Genomic DNA, 24,265 nt, shown 5'->3' with positions numbered 1-24,265 from the left:
ATCATTGTGCGACAAAATCGATGAAAAACCGCCATTTTGTAAATTTTGGGGGCTTCCGTTTCTACGCAGTGCATATTTCAGTAAAAATGACACCTTATCATTATTCTTTAGGTCCATACGATTAAAATGATACCCTACTTATATAGGTTTGATTTGTCGAACTTCTGGAAAAAATCATAACTACATGCAGGAAAATGTTTACGTTTAAAAATGTCATCTTCTGACCCCTATAACTTTTTTATTTTTCCATGTACAGGGCGGTATGAGGACTAATTTTTTGCGCCGTGATCTGACGTTTTTATCGCTACCATTTTTGTTTTGATCGGACTTTTTGATCACTTTTTATTCATTTTTTCATGATATAAAAAGTGACCAAAAATGCACTATTTTGGACTTTGTAATTTTTTTATGTAATCGCCATTGACCGTGCGGTTTAATTAATGATATATTTTATAGTTCGGACATTTACGCACGCGGAAATACCACATATGTTTATTTTTATTTGCACTGTTTTATTTTTTTTATGGGAAAAGGGGAAGGGGTTAAATGATCTTTATTAACACTTTTTATTTTTTGCAGTGTTATAGCTCCCATAGGGACCTATAACACTGCACACACTGATCTCTTATGCTGATCACTGGCGTGTATTAACACGCCTGTGATCAGTGTTATCGGCGCTTGACTGCTCCTGCCTGGATCTCAGGCACGGAGCAGTAATTCGTCTATCGGACACCGAGGAGGCAGGTAAGGGCCCTCCCGGTGTCCTGCAAGCTGTTCGGGAGGTGAAATCGTGGCGGTCCCGAACAGCCCGACTGAGCAACCGGGTTACTTTCACTTTCACTTCAGACGCGGCGGTCAGCTTTAATTGGCGCGTCTGAAGGGTTAATACAGGGCATCACCGCGATCGGTGATGTCCTGTATTAGCAGCGGGTCCCGGCCGTTGATAGCTGCCGGGACTGACCCGATATGCCGCGGGGACACGTACATATACGTCCTTCGTCGTTAAGGGGGTACTCCAGTGAAAAACTATTTCTTTCAAATCAACTGGCTCTAGAAAGTAAATCAGATTTGTAAATTACTTCTATTAAAAAGCTTAATCCTTCCAGTACTTAACAGTTGCTGTATACTACACAGGAAATTGAGTTGTTCTTTTCTGTCTGACCACAGTGCTCTCTGTTAACACCTCTGTCTGTGTCAGTAACTGTCTAGAGTTGGAGCAAATCCACAGAGCAAACTTATCCTGCTCTGGAGAGTTCCTGACATGGACAGAGGTGTCAGCAGAGAGCACTGTGTAATTTACAAATCTGTTTAGGTTTCTGGCACCAGTTGATGTGAAAAAATTGTTTCACACCGGAGTACCCCTTTAAAGGGGTTATTTAGTGGAAGGGGGTCATAAACGTTTCCTTCTTAACAGTTTATAAAAAAAAGAAGCCTTTACCCAGCGTTCCTACGGCGTCTCCGGTGTCCCGATCCTGTCCCTGGTTGCAATCTTGTTCCTCTCAGAAATGTTGATGCTCGGAGTGACATCGGGGCGCAGAGTGTCATGCTGCCTCTCAGCCAGTCAGTGGCCCGCCTCGGACATTGCTTTCACAAGGGGGAAAAAAAGTACTTGGCCAGTGTTTTTATAGGGGAAAAAGAAAACCACACGTAATTTGTATTTCTTCAATAATAACAACCTGTTCTATAAAAGTAACATATTTTTCATGCCTTGGTGAACGCCAGAAAAATAAATCTCAGAAATAAAAGCTGATTTGCTGTTTTTGTGTTCATCCTGCTCCCCAAAACCAGAAACAAAAAGTAATCAAAAAGTTATTTGTGCAAAAGTAGTAAAGCATAAAAAAAATATATATAAATGTGGTATCTTAGCAACCTGCAGCTTCCCACTGCTCGTTCTATCAGTGGGGGTCTGAACTCCCAGACATATACTGAGCAAAACTTTGGATACGTCTCAAACACATGTCAAAAGTTTTTGGAAGTAACAGGTACATTTTTACTTTTATTAATAACAATAATAGTTCTGACAACTGGATTAAAGAATACAGTGCGGGGTCGGTTATTAAGATCTCTGTGCAGCACCCAGTGTTCATTTAAAACGCTGGGTGCAGGCGGCAGGGGGCGTGCCGTAACTGCCACACTCCTCGTTCTGCACATCATGTGTGAAAGGGTTAAAGGCGTACTCCGTTGCAAAACAAATGCTTTGAAATCAACTGGTGCCAGAAAGTTATACAGATTTGTAAATTATTTCTATTTAAAAATATGAATCCTTCCAGTACTTATCAGCTGCTGTATACTACAGAGGAAGTTGTGTAGTTCTTTCCAGTCTGACCACAGTGCTCTCTGCTGACACCTCTGTCCATGCCAGGAACTGTCCAGAGCAGGAGAGGTTTGCTATGGGGATTTGCTAAGTTACAGATAAAAGGACAGATACTTAGATAGTTTATACAATTTATTAAGATAGTGATAATCTACAATAAAACAATATTGTAATAAAAGATCATGAAGCATTAAAAAAATGACTTGATGATCTTCTTCATGATCTTTTATTACAATATTGTTTTATTGTAGATTATCACTATCTTAATAAATTGTCTAAGCTATCCAATTATATGTCCTTTTATCTGTGACTTTGAGCCACATCATTTTCATTGTATTTATCCTTTTTGGTCACCGCGGGTATAGGTGACATTTTGGTAGGCTCAGTCTCTATTGGCAATTGGCAGCACAAGAGCCTCTCCAATTTCAGTAACTCATTTACAAAACTGTTTAAGTTTTTGGCAACAGTTGATTTGAAAACATTTGTTTCCCAAATGTACCCCTTTAGGGGTTTATATCTATGTTGGTCTAAGGATTTATTTTAGGGTTTATTGTGTTTTGTGATCTGGGGTATTTTAAGGTGCAACATGTCTAGGTTGGTAACTGTGTTAACATCCCTTATGGTTGCGAATGGCTTAAAGGGGTTATCCAGGAAAAAAAACTTTTTTTTTTATATCAACTGGCTCCAGAAAGTTAAACAGATTTGTAAATTACTTCTATGAAAAAATCCTTTCAATAATTATCAGCTGCTGAAGTTGAGTTGTTCTTTTCTGTCTGGCAACAGATCTCTCTGCTGACATCTCTGCTTGTCTCGGGAACTGCACAGAGTAGAAGAGGTTTGCTATGGGGATTTGCTTCTAAACTTGGCGGTTCCCGAGACAGGTGTCATCAAAGAGCACTTAGACAGAAAAGAACAACTCAACTTCACCAGCTCATAAGTACTGAAAGGATTAAGCTTTTTTAATAGAAGTAATTTACAAATTTGTTTAACTTTCTGGAGCCAGTTGATATGTAAAAAAAAGTTTTTTCCTGGATAACCCCTTTAACCCCTTAAGGACCACTGACGTATGAGTACGTCCCTGCGTCCTGAGTCTTAAGGACCAGGGACGTACTCATACGTCCGTGGGAATTCCGGCCCCTGCCGCGCGACGGGCGGGGACCGGGCCGGGGTGACTGCTGATATCTATCAGCAGGCACCCCGCGCAAATGCCCAGGGGAGTCATCAGAATTCACACTTGCGATTTGCGGCTATTGCGGGTCATGCGGGTCTGTAGTGACCCAGTGACGCGGAAAATAAAGGGGATCGCGGATGTCCTAGACACCCACGATCCCCTTGAAGCAATAGGAGTGAGGTGGCAGAGGTGCCACCCCTCCTATCTCTGCTATTGGTGGTCTAGACGCGACCACCAATAGCAGATCGGGGGCGGAGGGGTTTACTTTCGGTTTTCCCGTTCTGCCCACCCATAATAGGCGGGGCAGGACGGGGAAACCGACAGGGACCGGCGCCGAAGATCCACTTACCCATCGGCGACGGCAGCGGGCGACGGTCAGCGGCGGCAGCGGGCGACGGTCGGCAGAAGAAGAGGACGGCGACGCAGCTCCCTGGATCCAATGCAAGCCGGTGAGTTACTTAGCAACATCTGGAGGGCTACAGTCTGAGACCACAATAGTGGTCTCTAAACTGTAACCCTCCAGATGTTGCAAAACTACAACTCCCAGCATGCCCAGAGAGCTGTTTAGGCATGCTGGGAGTTGCAGTTTTGCAACAGCTGGAGGTCTACAGTTTGAGACCACTGCACAGTGATCTCTATACTGTGCACCTCCAGATCTTGCAAAACTACAACTCCCAGCATGCCCACTCAGCAGTTTGCTGTCTGGGCATGCTGGGAGTTGTAGTTTTGCAACATCTGGAGGTCCACAGTTTGGAGACCACTGTGCAGTGGTCTCTAAACTATAGCTCTCCAGATGTTGCAAAACTGCAACTCCCAGCATGCCTAAACAGCAAACGTAGTTGCGTACCTCCAGCTGTTGCATAACTACATCTCCCAGCATGCCTTTCGGCGATCAGTACATGCTGGGAGTTGAAGTTTTGCAACAGCTAGAGGCACACTGGTTGGAAAATACTGAGTTAGGTATCAGAACCTAACTGAAGGTTTTCCAACCACTGTGCCTCCAGCTGTTGCAAAAGTACAACTCCCAGCATGCACGGTCTGTCAGTACATGCTGGGAGTTGTAGTTTTGAAACAGCTGGAGGTTTGTCCCCCCGATGTGAACGTACAGGGTACACTGGCAGGTTTACAGTAAGTTTACTACTTCAAGTATGAGCTGCGGCAAATTTTTCGCCGCAGCGCAAACTCCTAGCGGTAAATTCACTGTAAACCTCCGCCAGTGTGAACGTACCCTAAAAACACTACACTACACTAACACGTAATAAAGGGTAAAACACTACATATACACCCCCTTACACTGTCCCCCCAATAAAAATAAAAAAATGTATTGTACGGCAGTGTTTCCAAAACAGAGCCTCCAGCTGTTGCAAAACAACAACTCACAGCATTTCCGGACAGCCACTGATTGTCCAGGCATGCTGGGAGTTTAGCAACAGCTGGAGGCACCGTGTTTGGGAATCACTGGAGTAGAATACCCCTATGTTCACCCCTGTGCAATCCCTAATTTAGTCCTAAAATGCGCATGGCGCTCTCTCACTTCAGAGCCCTGTCGTATTTCAAGGAAACAGTTTAATGCCACATATGGGGTATCGCCGTACTCGGGAGAAATTGCACTACTAATTTTGGGGGTCTTTTTTTCCTTTTACCCCTTATGAAAAAGAAAAGTTGGGGTCTACATCAGCCTGTTAGTGTAAAAAAAAATTTTTTTTTTACACTAACATGCTGGTGTTGTCCTTTACTTTTTATTTTCACGAGAGGTAAAAGGAAAAAAAGACCCCTAAAATTTGTAACGCAATTTCTCCTGAGTACAGAAATACCCCATATGTGGACGTAAAATGTTCTGCGGACGCACAACAAGGCTCAGGAGTGAGAGCGCACTATGTACATTTGAGGCCTAAATTGGTGATTTGCACAGGGGTGGCTGATTTTACAGCGGTTCTGACATAAACCCAAAAAAATAAATACCCACATGTGACCCCATTTTGGAAACGACACCCCTCACTGAACGTAACAAGGGGTATAGTGAGCCTGAACACCCCACAGGTGTTTGACAAATTTTCATTAAAGTTGGAAGTGGGAAAATGAAAAAATAAATTTTTTTTCACTAAAATGCTGGTGTCACCCTAAATTTTTCATTTTCACAAGGGAAAATAGGAAAAAAGCCCACCAAAATTTGTAACCCCATTTCTTCTGAGTAAGAACATACCCCATATTTGGATGTAAAGTGCTCTATGTGTGCACTACAATGCTCAGAAGAGAAGGAGCGCCATTGGGATTTTGAAGAGAAAATTTGTCCGGAATTGAAGGCCACTTGTGTTTACAAAGCCCCCATGGTACCAGAACAATGGACCCCCCCCCCCCACATGTGACCCCATTTTGAAAACTACACCCCTCATGTAATGTAATAAGGGGTACACTGAGCATTTACGCCCCACAGGTGTCTGACAGATTTTTGGAACAGTGATCCGTGAAAATGAAAAATTTAATTTTCCATTTGCACAGCCCACTGTTCCAAAGATCTGTCAAACGCCAGTGGGGTGTAAATGCTCACTGCACCACTTATTAAATTCTGTGAGGGGTGTAGTTTCCAAAATAGGGTCACATGTGGGGGGGTCCACTGTTCTGGCACCACGGGGAGCTTTGTAAATGCACATGGCCCCTGACTACCATTCCAAATGAATTCTCTTTCCAAAAGCTCAATGGTGCGCCTCCTCTTCTGAGCATTGTAGTTCGCCCGTAGTGCACTTCAGGTCAATTTATGGGGTACCTCCATACTCAGAAGAGATGGGGTTTCTAATTTTGGGGGGTATTTTCTGCTATTAACATAGTTACATAGTTACATATAGTTACATAGTTAGTACGGTCGAAAAAAGACATATGTCCATCAAGTTCAACCAGGGAATTAAGGGGTAGGGGTGTGGCGCGATATTGGGGAAGGGATGGGATTTTATATTTCTTCATAAGCATTAATGTTATTTTGTTCCATGAATGTATCTAATCCTGTTTTAAAGCTGTTAATTGTTTCTGTTGTGACCAGTTCCTGAGGTAGACCGTTCCATAAATTCACAGTCCTCACAGTAAAGAAGGCGCGTCGCCCCTTGAGACTAAACTTTTTCTTCTCCAGACGGAGGGAGTGCCCCCTCGTCCTTTGGGGGGGTATAACCTGGAACAGTTTTTCTCCATATTTTTTGTATGGGCCATTAATATACTTATATACGTTTATCATATCCCCCCTTAAACGTCTCTTCTCAAGACTAAACAATTGTAACTCCTTTAATAGCTCCTCATAGCTAAGATGTTCCATGCCCCATATTAGTTTAGTCGCGCGTCTCTGCACCCTTTCCAACTCCGCAGTGTCCCTTTTATGGACAGGTGCCCAAAACTGAACAGCATATTCCAGGTGAGGCCATACCAATGCTTTATAAAGGGGGAGTATTATGTTCCTGTCCCTTGAGTCCATGCCTCTTTTGATACATGACAATATCTACAAGTACACCAATATCCTTCTCTACCAGTGACTCTGCCAGTTTAATTCCCCCTAAGACATACGATGCATGCAGGTTATTAGTACCCAGATGCATAACTTTACATTTATCCACATTGAACCTCATTTGCCAAGTGGATGCCCAGACACTTAGTCTATCCAAGTCATCTTGTAACTTGTGCACATCCTCTATAGACTGTACCGTGCTACAAAGCTCGGTGTCATCTGCAAAGATAGAAACAGAGCTGTTAATACCATCCTCTATATCATTGATAAATAAATTAAACAACAGCGGGCCCAGTACTGAACCTTGGGGTACACCACTAATAACCGGGGACCAATCAGAGTACGAATCATTGACCACCACTCTCTGGGTACGATCCATGAGCCAGTGTTCAATCCAGTTACAAACTAAAATTTCCAAACCCAAAGACCTTAACTTACCTGTCAGACGTCTATGAGGGACAGTATCAAACGCTTTAGCAAAATCCAGAAACACTATATCCACAGCCATTCCTCTGTATACAGAGCCCCCCTCTATATACACAGCCCCCCTCTATATACACAGCCCCCCTCTATATACAGAGCCCCCCTCTATATCCACAGCCATTCCTCTGTCAAGGCTTCTACTCACCTCTTCATAAAAGCAAATTAGATTGGTTTGACAACTTCTATCCTTAGTAAACCCATGCTGGCTATCACTTATAATACAATTATCCCCTATGTATTCCTGTATGTAATCCCTTATAAGTCCTTCAAACAATTTACCCACAATGCACGTTAAACTTACCGGTCTATAGTTTCCTGGGGAAGACCTAGAGCCCTTTTTGAAGATTGGCACCACATTCGCCTTGCGCCAGTCCCTTGGCACAATACCAGACACCAGAGAATCTCTAAATATCATGAACAGGGGTACAGATATAACAAAATTGTGTACAGATATTGCAAAAATGTGAAATTTGGGGGGAAACACACATTTTAGTGAAACATTTTTAATTTTTTTTCACATATGCAAAAGTAGTGAAACCCCTGTGGGGTATTAAGGCTCACTTTATTCCTTGTTACGTTCCTCAAGGGGTCTAGTTTCCAAAATGTTATGCCATGTGTTTGTTTTTTTTTGCTGTTCTGGCACCATAGGGGCTTCCTAAATGCGACATGCCCCCCGAGTAAAATTTGCTCTCAAAAAGCCAAATATCACTCCTTCTCTTCTGAGCATTGTTGTTCACCCGTAGTGCACTTCAGGCCAACTTATGGGGTACCTCTATACTCAGAAGAGATGGGGTTACACATTTTGAGGGGTATTTTCTACTATTAACCCTTGGAAAATGTGAAATTTGGGGGGAAACACACATTTTAGTGAAATTTTTTTTTTTTTTTTTACATATGCAAAAGTTGTGAAACACCTGTGGGGTATTAAGGCTCACTTTATTCCTTGATACGTTCCCCAAGGGGTCTAGTTTCCAAAATGGTATGCCATGTGGGGGGGTTTTGCTGTTCTGGCACAATAGGGGCTTCCTAAATGCAACATGCCTCCCAAAAACCATTTCTGAAAAACGTACTCTCCAAAATCCCCTTGTCGCTCCTTCGCTTCTGAGCCCTCTACTGCGCCCGCCGAACACTTTAGATAGACATATGAGGTATGTGCTTACTCTAGAGAAATTGGGCTACAAATATAAATATAATTTTTCTCCTTTTACCCCTTATAAAAATAAAAAAATTGGGTTTACAAGAATATGTGAGTGTAAAAATGAAGCTTGTGAATTTTCTCCTTCACTTTGCTGTTATTCCTGTGAAACACCTAAAGGGTTAAAACACTTACTAAATGTCATTTTGAATACTTTGGGGGGTGCAGTTTTTATAATGGGGTCATTTGTGGGGTATTTCTAATAAGACCCTTCAAATCCACTTCAAACCTGAACTGGTCCCTGTTCGAAAATTTTGTGAAAAATTGGAAAATTGCTGCTGAACTTTGAAGCCCTCTGGTGTCTTCCAAAAGTAAAAACTCATAAATTTTATGATGCAAACATAAAGTAGACATATTGTATATGTGAATTAAAAAAGATGTCGCATTTTCCTTACAAGCAGAGAGCTTCAAAGTAAAAAAAAATGCAACATTTTCATTTTTTTTCATCAAATTTTTGGATTTTTCACCAAGAAAGGATGCAAGAATCAGAATCAGAATGATAACTAAAAGCATTCCAGAGTTATTCATGTTTTAAAATGACAGTGGTCAGATGTGCAAAAACCGCTCTGGTCCTGAGGTGTAAAATGGCCTGGTCCTTGAGGGGTTAAAGGGGTACTCCACTGCCCCAGTGTCCGAAACATTTTGTTCTGAACGCTGGGTGCAGGCAACTGGGGTCGTGACGTCATACACACGCCCCCCCAAGTGATGTCACGCTACGCCCCCTCAATGCAAGTCTATTGGAGGGGGCGTGGCATCTGCCACGCCCCCTCCCATAGACTGGCATTGAGGGGGCATGGCGTGACGTCAATAGGGGCGTGTGCAGGACATCAAGACCCTCGCTGACTGCACCCAACGTTCGAAACAAAATGAAGTACCCCTTTAACTCAGGTAACTATACATCATAGGCGCTCAGTGATTAGCACAGTTGCTTTTCAGTACTACATGTGAGTGTCAGAGACGTTGGATTGGGCGTCCCAGTGGGGACAGGGACTGATGTGAATTTCCATACAGCACTTCAGAATATATTGACACTACATAAATAAAATCAATAATGTTTGGAGTGCTTTACTGTAATACAACTTGTTATGCTTGCCATATTTGGTCTAATAGTGAGAAGGAAGTATAGAACTTTGAACCAATGAACATTTCCCTTCCCTATGTCCTTACACGGAGAGATGTTGTGTTTATGACACCCGTTCTCCTCTACACGTGATGTGTCATTAGCTTTAGCAAGATTGATATTTCTATTTGTCATGGCCTTGACTAGAACATGCCCGGTCACCTCCAACGACAGGCGTCTCATGTGTCAATCTCAGGTCCTTAGCCTAGTATAAGATATGTGGTGGCCCAGTACAGGAGTTGCTCTCCTGTACCCTTTCTGTCCTGTGTGGCAGACTCTATTACAGTGTCCCTTGAGTCAACCTTCATTATGTGTATCCTAAATGGTTAACAGTGTCCTATGTTATTTCTTCATTTGTTTTTCTTGTTACCAAGTCCTGTGTAACCAGGGAAGGTGTCTGTGACCAGGTGACTTGTGTGGTGACCTATAGGAGTCCTCCAAATTGCACCCTTATAAACCAAGGGAGGAGCTAGTTCAGTCAGATCAGTCTAAGCTGAGGAGCAGTATAGTCAGGACCTGAGAGTGTCCGGTGTCCTAAGGGAAACCTAGGCCTAACCACGCAGCCACGCTTACAACACCAAGTGCCCCTTCAGGTGAACATCAAAGCCTGGTAAGCAACCACAGGGGTGAAGTCTAGTCATTCATTGTCAAGTCAGTCAGGCCAGCTAAAGTCAGTGTAGGTCTGCCTAAATCAGTCCAAGTTCACTACAAGTCCCAGCCAGCCCTCAAGTCTCCTAAGTCACTGGTCATCTCCTTGGGCCTAAATGAGCGGTAAAGACAATACCATCTGTCTGCCTCAGTAAAGCTGCCATTGTTCCGTAACTATGCATCGGAGTGATTGTCTAGCCCAGGAACCAGCAGCCATACCTCGGGTGGTGTAGCGGTTAACCACGCCCTGGCATCACGAACACAAGAGGTTAATGCCATCTGCCCCTAAGGTAATAACATCTGCAATTTCATCACACCCTCACCACAGATAGCTTTCCAAATATAGTAAAGGAAAAGTATTCAAAGTATAAAGATGGCAGAGGAAACTATCAGGCCTAACACCTCTAAGGCCCATAAGCCCCACTGCCACTTCAGACCATTGAGACCAGCAAAGTTATCTCCTGACAGATCTTTCAAGTACACTGCTCCAAAAAATAAAGGGAACACTTAAACAACACAATGTAACTCCAAGTCAATGACACTTCTGTGAAATCACACTGTCCACTCAGGAAGAACACTGATTGACAATCAATTTCACATGCTGTTGTGCAAATGGAACAGACAACAGGTGGAAATTATAGGCAATTAGCAAGACACCCTCAATAAAGGTGCTGTTCTGCAGGTAGTGAGCACAGACCACTTATGTGTTCCTATGCTTCTTGGCTGATGTTTTGGTCACTTTTTAATGCTGGCAGTGCATTCACTCTAGTGGTAGCATTTGTGGCCTGCTGGAGGTCATTTTGCAGGGCTCTGCCAGTGCTCCTCCTGCTCCTCCTTGCACAAAGGCAGTGGTAGCGTTCCTGCTGCTGGGTTGTTGCCATTCTATGGCCTCCTCTGCAACCCACACAAGTGGCTCAGGTAGTGCAGCTCATCCAGGATGGTACATCAATACGAGCTGTGGCAAGAAGGTTTGCTGTGTCTGTCAGCGTAGTATCCAGAGCATGGAGGCGCTACCAGGAGACAGGCCAGTACATCAGGAGACGTGGAGGAGGCCGTGGGAGGGAAACAAACCAGCCCTGAAAAATGACTTCCAGCAGGCCACAAATGTGCATGTGTCCATTCAAATGATCAGAAACAGACTCCTTGAGGGTAGTATGAGGGTCTGACATGCACAGGTGGGTGTTGTGCTTAAAGCCCAACACCCTGCAGGACATTTGGCATTTGCCAGAGAACAACAAGATTGGCAAATTCACCACTGGCACCCTGAGCTCTTCAATGATGAAAGCAGGTTCACACTGAGCACATGTGACGGACATGACAGTCTGGAGACGCCGTGGAGAACGTTTTGCTGCCTGCAACATCCTAGATGTTAAAAGAGTACTCCGCTGAAAAACATTGTTTTTTAATCAACTGATGCCAGAAAGTTAAACAGATTTGTAAATTACTTCTATTTAAAAATCTTAATCCTTCCAGTACTTATCAGCTGCTGTATACTACAGAGGAAGTTATTTTCTTTTTGAATTTCCTTTCTGTCTGACCACAGTGCTCTCTGCTGACACCTCTGTCAAAGTCAGGAGCTGTCCTGAGTAGGAGAGGTTTTCTATGGGGATTTGCTCCTTCTCTGGACAGTTCCTGACATGGACAGAGGTGTCAGCAGAGAGCACTTCCTGCGGAACACAGCAGCTGTTGGGTGTGTCTGATTTCCAGGGCTTTCCAGAGAGAGAGGATTGAAGCAGATTTTCCTACAGCCTTTTCCCCAGGAGGGTGGCAGCCTCCTTGGGAGAACCTCCTGCTATGGAGCCCCAGACTTCCACCCTTCGAACTAGGCCGGCGGGGGGTGGGAGTGAGAGAGCTACGGACGATTCTCAGGACGGGGTGAGAAGATCCAGCAGGCTCCGCAGTAATGTGGAGCCCACTCCCCCGTCCGTCGCTGGAAACCGCACGGCGTCCGGTAAGAAAATTACAGTTATTTCTTCGGGGACTGTTGTTATGGAACCCCAGCAATGGGGGGTGAAGGGACCCAGGGAGTCGCTTGCCACCTTTGGATCCCGCATGAAGGCAAAACTGGTGGAATATGAGCAGCTGGGAAAGAAGCTGAAGGTGTTAAGGGAAGATCTGAAGTTTGCTCGCTACCAGACAGATAACTCTACCAAGACTATGAGGGCTAAGTTTGCTGCCAGGGTGTGTGAACTGAAGGCAGAGGAGCAGGAGGTGGTGAGAGTCCGAATGCAGATCGTAGAGGGAGCAGGCATGTTTAAGGAAAAGTTAAAAAATAATGACCGCTATAAAATCATGCAGACCCCTGTGAAGGAGGAAGAGGATAGTCAGGGGGAGGAAGAATGCCTGTTTGATACAGAGGAGAAGATGGAGGAAGGTTGTGAGGGAGATGGCAGCAGTGAGGGTGATGAGAGTGAGGGGGATGTGTTTGATACCCCGTGTACCCCTAAGACCTCTGTCATCCCAAGTGCAGAATATATTAACCCTGCTCAAGTCGCCTTACCAACCACCTCAGAGGAAAGTGACAGCAGTGATGGCGGTGACAGCAGCCCGGTCGGTGGGGGGCTCCTGCGGGCCATAGTGATGCAGGAGTCACCCACCTGTCTGGAAAATTTCAGTTTTGGCCAGGACCTGGGCCCTGAGGAGAATAAAAGGAAGAAAAAGAAGAAGAAAAAGGCTGAGAAGCAGATAAAGTTTGTTTTCTCTCCTATCCAGCAGTCTGGGCCACCTGAAAAGTTGGTTCAGGCTGCTGGGCCCCCCACCCTGCCAGATCCCACTTCTGCTGTGGAACGGGACCAGCACGGGGGGTACAGTGATGCATCCAACATGGCCGCGGGTGCTACAGTCACGCGTCCTGCTGGTAGGGAAGAGCAGGACAGGCTAATGGTGGGCAATAGTTATGCGGCAGTGTGCAAGGGGAGCGGTTCCCCGAGTTTTGTGGGCAATGTCACCAGCTCTGCAGGGCACTCCCCTGAGAGGGGGGGGAGTGTCCAGGCGCCGGGACCTACTGCTGAGCCTGTGCGGTCGGGCGCAGTGTGTGGCGCGGATGCTGCGGGGATCTCCCCTGATAGTGAGGGGAGTCCCTGCACATCAGTGGCAGGAGGAGGGGTGGAGGTGCGCCCGGAGGGGCAGCCTCAGCCTCGAGATTTGACGTCTACGGTGACGTCCCGTATAGAGGAGGAGTCAGTGTCGGCAGCCGCCGGTGACCTAAGAAGGAGCAAGAAGCCCAAGCTAAAACATGTCCAGGCCAGCCCAGAGGTAGTGGGAGAAGCAGCTGCTCATCCCATATATACTGTAAATGAAAGCAATGTAAATACAAAGAGTGTGAATGATGAGAGTGGTAGTGCTGTGGATGAGAAGGGTGTATGTGGGAGTGGTAGTGGTGTAGATGGGAGGAGTGGTAGTGGTGTAGATGGGAGGAGTGGTAGTGGTGCAGATGGGAGGAGTGGTAGTGGTGCAGATGGGAGGAGTGGTAGTGGTGCAGATGGGAGGAGTGGTAGTGGTGCAGATGGGAGGAGTGGTAGTGGTGCAGATGGGAGGAGTGGTAGTGGTGCAGATGGGAGGAGTGGTAGTGGTGCAGATGGGAGGAGTGGTAGTGGTGCAGATGGGTGGAGTGGTAGTGGTGTAGATGGGAGGAGTGGTAGTGGTGTGAATGGGTGGAGTGGTAGTGGAGTAAATGGGAGGAGTGGTAGTGGTGTGAATGAGAGGAGTGGTAGTGGTGCAGATGGGAGGAGTGGTAGTGGCTTTTGTGGCAGTACAGGTGGCTTAGGCAGGGACATAGGGACGGTGTCTGGTCCGGCTGCCCCCCCGGTCGCCAGGAGTTATGCGAGTGTGGCGGCTGGGGGTTCAGTGGGATCTTTACCTCCTGCATCTGGTGACGGTCAGTTGCAACGGCGCCTCCTGGAGGCACTGAAGAGAGGGGAAAGGACGCTCCAGGTAGAGGGAAAGGAGATGGACTTGTCTTTTTGGGTGGAGAGACATGGTCTGGGAGCGTTCCGAGAGAGGAATGGGGAGACCGTATGGTCCCTCCAGACACCCGGGCAGGAGGTAGGTCGCAGGAATGTGGCCCATTTGGTCTGGAAAGGTGAAGATGCGTGCCCCCAAAGGGGCAAGGTGGTGGAGCTTCTTTTCCAGATGGGTTTCAGGGCTAGAGACATCTTTGCCCTGATTCACCCCTTCGGCTCCTCCGAGTTTGACGTCAGCTTTGTTAGGTCGAAGGGACTAGATCTCTTCTGGTCTAATTATGAGCTGATGAAAAACGAGCCCGGATGCCGAGATTTCGCTGTAAAAGCGGTATCTCGCCAGAGTATGGTAAATAAAGTGACCGTTTTGACCCGTAACGAGTCACTTTCTTGTTATGACATTATGACCTGGTTGGGCAGGTACGGGGAGGTGACGGACGTCCCCCGGAAGAACTTTGATGAGCACAATATATGGTCAGGGGCCTGGACGTTTTCCGTCCGTCTCAGGCGTTCAGGGAACATGGTCACCCACATCCCTTCGGCCGCCTTCCTGGGACGAGACAGGATTCAGATCTTCTACCAGGGGCAGCCGAAGCTGTGTCACAGGTGTGGTGACCCAAACCACTTTAGTGCCAACTGCACTCAGCAGATATGCGCCCTCTGCTGTGGGGTGGGTCATCTGGCGGCAACCTGTGGGCAGATTCGGTGTAACTTGTGTGGTGACTTAGGTCACCCGTTCAGCCGGTGTCCGCGCTCGTTCTCTAACGCTGTGACCGCCCCAGCTGGGGAAAGCCTAACGGTTGCCCAGGTGGGGGAAGGGACCAGTGGAGGAGATGGGGCACCAAAGCCAGTGAAGGAAAAACATAAGACCCCCTCTATGCGGAGGCGAGAGGAGAAGTGCAGGTTGGAGAGGGCCCTTGAGAATGCCCAGGTGCCAGGGGTAGCTCGGGGTCCCACTCCAGACACTGGCTCAGAAGGAGGTCAGAATAACTCTGAGGCTTTGGGTGAGGCCAAACTGGACGAGGAGATGGGGAGACTGCGTACGGAAGAAGGTCAAGATGCTCCTTCCTCCAGTCATGCCTCTGAATCCGAAACTGTGGATGAGGAGGAGGAGGAGGGGCAGACAGTAAATGGTGGCCAGAAAAAGAAGAGGAGGAAGAAGGGTAAGAGTAAGGTGGCACCATCCTCCTCTTCAGTTGTAGTCTCAGACCATAGAAGGAACAACTCAGTCTCCGATGATCGTCCTTTCAAATCGGTATGAGGCCCTCGGGGATACTACCTCCCCTCCTCCTCTTGAGGGTCAGGAGGCAGTGCAGCCTCCAGGAGGTGCCGAGCCTCCTTCCTCTGGGACAGTTTCCTCAGGGGTGGAGGTAACACCAGATGACGGAGGTAAAGATCCTGGGATGGATATGTCTCTGAGCCTAAAAAGGGGTAAAGGGTCTTCCTCTGATTCAGATGGGGATGGAAGGAAGGAGAGGAAGAAGGTTTAAGGGGTGAGGCCATCTAACTCAATCACCCAGGATGGCGGCACTCACCCCACTGACGCTGGCATCTATTAACTGCGCCAGCATAAAGTCGGATACGGCTAGATTCGCAGCCTTTGATTTTCTCAGCCGTGTTGAAGCCGACATTTTCTTTTTACAAGAGACCAGGTTGTCAGATCTAGCCTCTCTGGTAAAAGCCAGAAGAGAGTGGAGACGCGGTCCCTCCCACTGGTCTCTTGCGGCTGAGCCGTATAGTGGGGTGGCGGTCCTTTTTACCGCTCCAGTTGAATGCAGATGGGTTATTGAGTTAGAAATGGGGAGGTTCCTGATCTTAGATGTCCTCATGAAGGGACAAGAGCTCCGGCTCATTAACATCTACGCCCCGCAAAGATCTCTTCATGAGGATTAAGCCCTTTCTTTTTACGAGTCGGCAGGTGATCTTTGGAGGGGACTTCAATAATGTCACGAGGTCCCAAGATAGGAGAGGCTCCAATGGTCTGCTGACTTGCAATAGTGTGGCACTGATTAGCTTAGCTAGAGAAGCTCGCCTAGAGGACGCCCACATCCGAAGCCCTTCGGGCCACGCGGGTTTCACCTATCGTCAAGGTAGTCGCAGGTCTAGGATAGATAGGTTTTATTTAAAGGAGGAAGCCGTCTCTTCACCAGTGTCCGTGGTTGAGGTGGAATTCTCTGATCACTGTATGATTTTGTTTTCCCTGAATGTTTCAGAGACCCCCCGGATGGGTAAAGGTTACTGGAAGCTGAATTCATCCCTCCTGGAGGAAGCGGAGGTGAGACAGTCCTTTGAGGATTTTCTTCAGAGTCAGGTACCTTTACTGGGCCTTTGTAGTAATAAGCTGGAGTGGTGGGAGATATTCAAGAAGCGGGTTGCGGGGTTCTTCCGCCAGCTCTCGAGCCTCAGGTCCCTGAACAGGTATCACCTGTATCAGGGTCTGAGGAGGAAACTCGAGCTCCTTGTCTCGACTGGAGGTAGCCGAGAGGATATCTCCAGAGTGAAATCCTTGCTGATGAGGTGTCAGTACGATAGGCACGCATCTTTGGTTTTTGAGAGGGATTTCGGGAAGTACCGCTCGCCCGACCCTTACAGAAACTGCAAGATGTCAGTGAGTAGTAAAGTCATTTCAGGACTGATTGATAGTACAGGATCTCTGAATCGGTCCAGATCAGGTATCTTGGAGGTTGTCAGATCCTTCTACTCGCACCTCTTGGGGAGGAAGGATTTGGATCGAGACAAGATGTCGGTTTTCCTGGCTGAAACCATTCCTGAGCCAGGGGTAGACCCCTCTCTTGATGTTTTGGCAGAAGAAATCAGGGAAGAGGAAGTGAGACTGGCGATCGAGGGGCTCGCCCCTAAGAAGTCGCCAGGTCCGGATGGCTTAACATCCGAGTGGTACAGGACCTTTAAGGAGTCTTTAGCTCCCCTCTTGACTGAGGTTTTCAATGAGTTTCTCTCCGGGCACTCTGCCGAAGTCAATGAGGAGGTCAGCCCTGATTCTTCTCTAAAAGGGTAAAGATCCTAGCCGGATTGAGAATTGGAGGCCCATAGCTCTTCTCAATACGGACAGGAAGCTTCCGGCCAAGGTACTGTTTAATCGGCTGGTGAAGTTTGCACCCCGGTCCTTTCAGGGGCCCAGCACTGCTCTGTTCCAGGCCGAAGCACCTTAAGTGCTGTCCTTAGTGTCAGGGAGGCAGTGGAGCAGAGTAAAGCAGGTCTCTCGAAGGGGTACTTGCTGTCCTTGGATCAGGCCAAAGCATTTGATCGGGTGAACCATGAGTACCTCTGGTCTGTCCTCCTGAGATATGGCTTACCGTGTACTTTTGTTTATTGGCTTAAGATCTTGTATGCAGGGGCAGAGAGTTTCCCGCTAGTGAACGGGTGGTCTGGCCGCTCTTTTGAGGTCAGGGTTGTCCTTTGAGCCCGCTTTTATACGTGTCCGCAATCGATCCCTTCGTCCGGAGGGTAGATTGTGGGCCGTTGGCGGGAGTCGGGATGAGTCTGGTGGAGCTGGATGTCGCCCAGAGAGTAGTGGGGTATGCTGATGATGTCACCATTTTCGTGTCCTTGAGAGAGAAGGTCGATGTGGTGATGTCAGAAGTAGACCGCTACTCGGAGGCATCCGGGTCTAAGATCAACCGGGATAAGTGTGAGAGTCTCTGGCTGGGAGGGGGAGATCCCACGTTTGATCTCCCGGACACCCTCCCAGGGCCGCAAGAGTCAGCAAAAGTTTTGGGCATCACATTCGGTTAGGATGATTATCCCACCAAAAACTGGGATGGTAAGCTCCAAGATGCCACTCAGAAGGTGGATCAGTGGAAGGGTTGGTCTATGTCCCTCAGGGAAAGGGTACACCTGATCAAATCGTACCTGCTCCCCTTCTTTATCTATCTGGGCAGTGTATGTATCTTGCCAGAGACTTACTACACTAGGATCTACAGCCTGTTTTTCCAACTGTTATGGGGGAACAGGATGAACCTTGTCAAGAGGTTACGTACCGCACGAGGAGACTAGGGGGTTTATCTATGGTAAACCCTGTGGTGTTCTTAACAAACACCTTCTTGAAAGCTAACATCTCAAACCTCTGGTCACAGAGGGCTCCTCCGTGGGTACTCTCCTGCAGGGAATGGTTTCGACCTTTCTTCCAGGAATGGGAGAGAGGAGGGCGGGTGAAGGACCTCCGTAAGCCACACGGATATCTTCCGGCTTATGCTACCCCGACTCTGAAGGCGATACATCGGTGGGGTCTGGGAGTGTGGGAGATCAGGACCCAGTCAAGGCAGTTCCTTGACAAACGGGTTCTGTTGACCCACTTCCAGAAGCCTCTGGCGCTCAGGGACTGCCCAGGTCAGGATCTGAGGGTGGGGTTGTACCTTTTAAACATGAAAAGGATCCCCCAGAAGTTTTGGGACTTGGCCTGGTGCTGCTTTCAGGGGAAGCTATATGTAAAGGACAATTTGAAGTGTAGGAGCTCTGATGACCGGGGATGTCCCCGAGAAGAGTGCGGGGACACGCTGGAAAGCATGGACCACTTCCTGCTTCATTGTCCTTTTAATATAGGGGTCTACAACCGGGTGGGCGCTTCCATTGGCTGGAGTCACCTTGCCGGCCTTACCTATCCGGAGTGGGCTTATGGGGCATTCAGGAACCTGGGTGGCCGAGACCGGGGCACTTTATTTGTAGTCAGTTTAGTAGTTAGGTACTACACGTGGAACGTACGGTGTCTAGTATCTACACAGCGGAAAGTCCTCTCCGAGGTGGAGGTCTCTAGGAACATCACCGGTGACCTCGGGAAGATCAGGTCTTTGGAGTATGGCAGTCTTGGTACCAGCAGGGCTTCTCTCCTGTGGAGAGGTTTTTCCTTTGATGTGCCCTAGGTACTAGACCTCTTGGGTAGAGTACCCCTGTTTCTGGTTAGGGATAGCAATATAGGGACAGAGAGAGGGGGAGTGCAGGGTCAGTTTGTCGAAGGGAAACGTTAGTGGAGAGAGTTTAAAAAAGTAATATCAGGATTGCCATCCTTCTTCCTGGTGGTGGGCTATGCATGTACACCCTAGTCTTTTTGTTTTGTTTTCAGAATATGTATTGCCTAAAGGGCTTACAGGCGACCGAACTTGGGCCTAAGGTGGGTTGTATTGTTTTGTATTTGTATATGATGTTATGTTGTGTTTTGAAGTTGTATTTGTATAGTTGGTTTGGGTATAGATTAGGTTGGGTGGGGGAATTGGTGGGTTGGTGGATGTTTGGAGGGACTGGCATGGGTCAGTTATGGACTGGACTGGATATCCATGGACTATGGACTCTGACCCATGTCAAGGTGGGTGGTTGTGGGGGTGATGGGTTAGTCTAGTGTAGGATGTCATGTGTTTTGTAGATGTATAGTTTGGTTTTTGGTGTATATGGTTTATGTATATATTTGCATTTAGGTTATGTATTTGTATTTTTATATTTGTATTGTATATATTATTATATAGTATGGATTGGTTATTTTATTTTATGAGGGGATGGGGATAGGCAGTCGGATCAGATTTAGTTAGCATTTTTATATTACTTTAACTTAATATTGGTTATATTATGGTAGTGTAGATAAAAAATTAAAATAAAAAAAAGGTATGTGTATGTATGTATGTATATATATAGATGTGTGTATGTGTGTGTATATATATATATATATATATATATATATATATGTATATATATATATGTATAGATGTGTATATGTGTGTGGGGAAAACATTTTTTAATAAAAAATAAAAAAATATGTAGGTATAATGTTATGTGTTTTGTTAGATTAGCCAAGCTGGGCTGGCCGGTTAGGCAGGTTTTGTTGTGTTGTGCTTTGTTATTGCTAGTTAAGCCTGTTTTTTTTTTTGTTTTGTAAGTTTTATATATTTATAATAAAAAAGAGCGTCAGCAGAGAGCACTGTGGTCAGACAGAAAAGAAATCCAAAAAGAAAATAACTTTCTCTGGAGCATACAGCATACATAAATAGACGTAATTTACAAATCTGTTTAACCTTCTGGCACCAGTTGATTTAAAAAAAAAGAATGTTTTTCAGCGGAGTACCCCTTTAACATCTAGTTAGAGACCAGCACATTAGCCATGTTTTAAGAAATACTCTTGACACCTAACACAATTCCCTATTTTAACATTTTTGGAACAAAGAAGTGGTTTTAGAGGAGTTCTTTATTAAGGCATTGTTTTTTTAAACAGTGTGCCTCCAGCTGTTGCAAAACTATAAAGTCAGCATGCCCAGCTGGGGGCACACTGTTTGGAAAACACTCAAATAAGGGTTTAACCTTTTGGGGGGTGATCCCTATAGGGTTGCTGGGGTTTATTGGTTGTCCTGGGATCGTTCAGGGAAATTTGGTTTATAATGCAAGAGGATAGGCACACCTCCATAGAAGACATATACAACAGGAGACCCGATCCGGCTACTCTAAGGGTGATGACAAGTAGGTAATGGCAGTGTGGGAAAAATAGGGCATCTCGGCCACTGGGAGGTGTTTTACGTTGGACCTGAGGTAGGAACATATTGGTGCTGAAATGCGTTTTCTTAATGTTGTGTACCAATAAAATTGCAAAGTCCTGTGCGTCTATTGTAGTGAAGACTCTAGGTATGAAACAGCAGTGCTCATCTAGACCCTATGTTTTCCTGCCCTGGAATATGCCAACACATTCTATGTTTCTATGCGGCTGGAAGGTGAGGAATATGGCACTATTCGTTAGTAATGAAAAAAAAAACACAAAGTATCATGTCTTTTTTAAATATTTTATTAATTTTGTATTTATTACCGATTTCTGCAAATGAAAAAAATATTTCACAATATGTAGATTTTTATAAGTATTTGCCCCTGGTAAAGCTGCTGAGTTGTGCACAACATACATCTCGCTCCTTCTATGGGTTGCCTCATGGGATCTTGCCTTTTTTAGCAATAATTCATTGAGAGCTTCTTATCATCCAATGTAAATAACATCCGTCACTAACCGCCTGTGACTCCCTCAGCCCTATATACCTGTGCAGGTCTCGTACATTGGACTCAGGTGACTACAAACAAAAGACTGTTGGGAATACTTCCTTAGTGCTGAGGGCGGGGCGCTCGCTATAGTCTGCATACTATATAATACCTGCCATAGTCTTGTTTCCAGTGTGCTGACAAGATGGAGCTGGGAGTAACAGGAACCATATTGCTGACACTTTGTGTCACTTTTATCTTGTACATCTTCACATATAGAAGAAATTGGAGAAGCAAAAACTTGCCACCGGGACCTCCAACCCTTCCTGCCCTGGGGACTGTGTTGCATGTGAGCACTACTGAATTGCCCCAGTCCTTAGTGAAGGTGAGTAATTATGGGACAGTCAGTTATGAAGTATATGCCGCACTATAAGCATCATCATTTACTATTGTTTGTGTTCTTTGTGTCTTCTTGTTACAATAATTCAGACCTGCAAAAGGTTTCTTCAAGTCAGTACAGTTGACTATGGTGTTGGATTTTCTTACAGCCTACCTGTCATGCCATAGAAAAAAAATAATGCTTATATAGGTTACATACTAGGTCATGCAAATGCTTTTTTATTTGGCTCACACATCCCTCTGTTCTGCTGCTCACTTATTCTGCTCATCCACTGCTCATGATGCATTCACTTCCTCCCTGAGTCTACTGTGCTTTGCTGGGTCTCTTCATCCAATCACTGCAGGCTGCTCTGTAACCTCCTCCTCTCTGTTTTCATACTGCAGTCTGATAGGACAGGAGTGAGCAGATGAGTGCTAGTCCCACCCTTACTTCCTGGACCTTGTCTCAGACTGTGCTTGAGCTGGGACAAAGATGATGCTGCAGCCAGACAGTATTATATTCTGGATGGTATGGGGACCCCTGGTGGTCTTTTTTTTATAAGCTATGATTTCTAAAAAGAAGATAAAAAAATTCCATGAAGTATATTAAAAAGGTTAAAGGGGTACTCTGCCCCTAGACATCTAATTTCCTATCCAAAGGATAAGAAGTTTGAATGAGGGGGGTCCAGGCTGGCCCCATGGAGTTCTGAACGCGGAAGCTTGGAGCCTGCATGTTCATGACATAATGCCATGCCCCCTCCTTACATGTCTATGGGAGGAGGCGTGATGACCGTCATCCGGCACAGGGAAAGATAAGAGTTCACTCCAGATGGTCCCAGTGGCCGGACCCCCGCAATCAGACATTTTATCCCCTTTGGATAGGGGATTAGATGTCAGGGGTGGAGTACCCCTTTAATGTTTTGCCAGGTTGTACAATATATAAAAGTTATTGATTCTGACAGCGCCCATTTAAAAATGGTGTTTGCATGGTGGGTGTGCATGGATGCCTCTATTCATATTTGTAACCTGAACACTGTCCAATCAACCATTGTACTCAAGACCAGGACTTATTAAAAGTTGACTCCAGTCGGCTCATTGAAATGCATTACATAAGGGCCAGATACGGCTGGGATACGGGAGCGCCCGGTTTTTGCTCCCCCCAGCCGTATATGGTCCCGTATTGCTAAAAACATAGTGTGAACCCAGCCTAAGCTTTATTCTCTTGACTTGTCATGACATGTGCTATTGGTAAACCCATGGTGATGTGGTCATGTGTGGAGAAGAAAACATTAACCATGATTAATACATGCAAGATTTAATATGACAACAACCAGATTATAAACTACCACATGACTTTAAGTATTGAAAGGCAGCCCTACTGATTTAGGCCTAAACATCCTGTAGGCAGTTCTCTCTTCTTGTCAGGCATGCTCAAGTGCTCAGTTCTCCTCATACACATGACTATACAGCCAGATAGACAGACTCCAGCATATATAATATGCATGAGGGAGCCTGGATAAATATTCACTGGCCAGGATGAGGTAAATATACTTCATATAATACTATGTACTTCTATAGCTGTTTATATTATAGTCTGTAACACTAAATTCACTAGGTAGTGGATGGGGGGCCGAGTAATAGCAATAGACAATATATGAATCAAGTGATAGCAATAGATGCTAATATAAGCAGCACTGAAGTATGTGCTTTGATGCAAAAGATGTAACCATCTTTCTACCTTTATCTTTTCAGCTCAGTAAGCAGTATGGGCCAGTGCTTACCATATTTCTTGGCAATAGCCCAATGGTGGTCCTTGTTGGCTATGACTGCGTAAAAGAAGCCTTTGTTGATCATAGTGATGTGTTTAGTGCAAGAGGAAACACGTTTTTTGCACATTCAGTTTTCAAAGATTATGGTAAGTACATATACATTTTATATTATTACAAATGTCAGAGAATAGGACAGCAAAGACTGGATACCAGGGAATCAGGTTCAACACACTAGGCATCCACAAGGTTTACCAAACACTAGGCACCAAAAAGGGGTCACACAACCAACGGACACCAGACAATGGGAGACAAAAAAAGGGGACACTAGGACACCAGGAAATGGAGTACAAAACACTAAACAGTCACTAGTTTTATCAGTATGCTCTCCTTAACCTTAACCCCCTAATCCCAACCTGTAAACATAAGTGGAACCCCAAAAGCAGTGAATACAAAGAAGGGGGCACTAAGCAGTGAAGATCAGGACACAAGGGAATGGAGTGCTGAGCCATTCAACACTAAAATACTTGATATCAGGGCCATTGTTATATAATATTGCATAATAAAATCCCTCAAAGACAACAGCTTAGAATTTTTAAAGGGGTACTCCACCCCTAGACATCCAAAATATAGGGGATAAGATGTTTAATCGCGGGTGTCATGACCACGGCCCCGAACCCAGCATAAAGTTCAGAATGCTGGGGGGGCATGCAGGAGATCGCGGAGGGTTCCCAGTGGCAGGACCCCCATAATCAGACATATTATCCCCTATCCTTTGGAGAGGGGA

At 45.9% G+C, this 24,265-nt stretch overlaps 1 protein-coding gene across 2 annotated transcripts in view; it reads left to right on the top strand.

The window, feature by feature from the left end:
* The first annotated feature begins 10,278 nt into the window (after positions 1 to 10,278).
* The window catches only part of LOC130290410 (cytochrome P450 2C42-like), a 29,804-nt gene continuing 15,817 nt past the window's right edge, over positions 10,279 to 24,265 (top strand). Inside the window, exons 1-3 of one of the 2 annotated variants that reach the window (XM_056538026.1) lie at positions 10,279 to 10,380; positions 21,528 to 21,719; positions 23,465 to 23,627. In XM_056538026.1, the coding sequence (XP_056394001.1) occupies positions 21,540 to 21,719; positions 23,465 to 23,627 (343 nt within the window). In that variant the 5' untranslated portion in view covers positions 10,279 to 10,380; positions 21,528 to 21,539. Of the gene's footprint in view, positions 10,381 to 21,182; positions 21,720 to 23,464; positions 23,628 to 24,265 lie in introns of those variants that run through there. The other variant, XM_056538025.1, reaches the window with a different exon arrangement.

This window comes from Hyla sarda, chromosome 9 (assembly GCF_029499605.1).
Source record: "Hyla sarda isolate aHylSar1 chromosome 9, aHylSar1.hap1, whole genome shotgun sequence".
Lineage (NCBI taxonomy): Eukaryota > Metazoa > Chordata > Amphibia > Anura > Hylidae > Hyla > Hyla sarda.
Note: the sequence above shows the minus strand (reverse complement) of the source record. Positions and strands in the feature narration are given on the sequence as shown.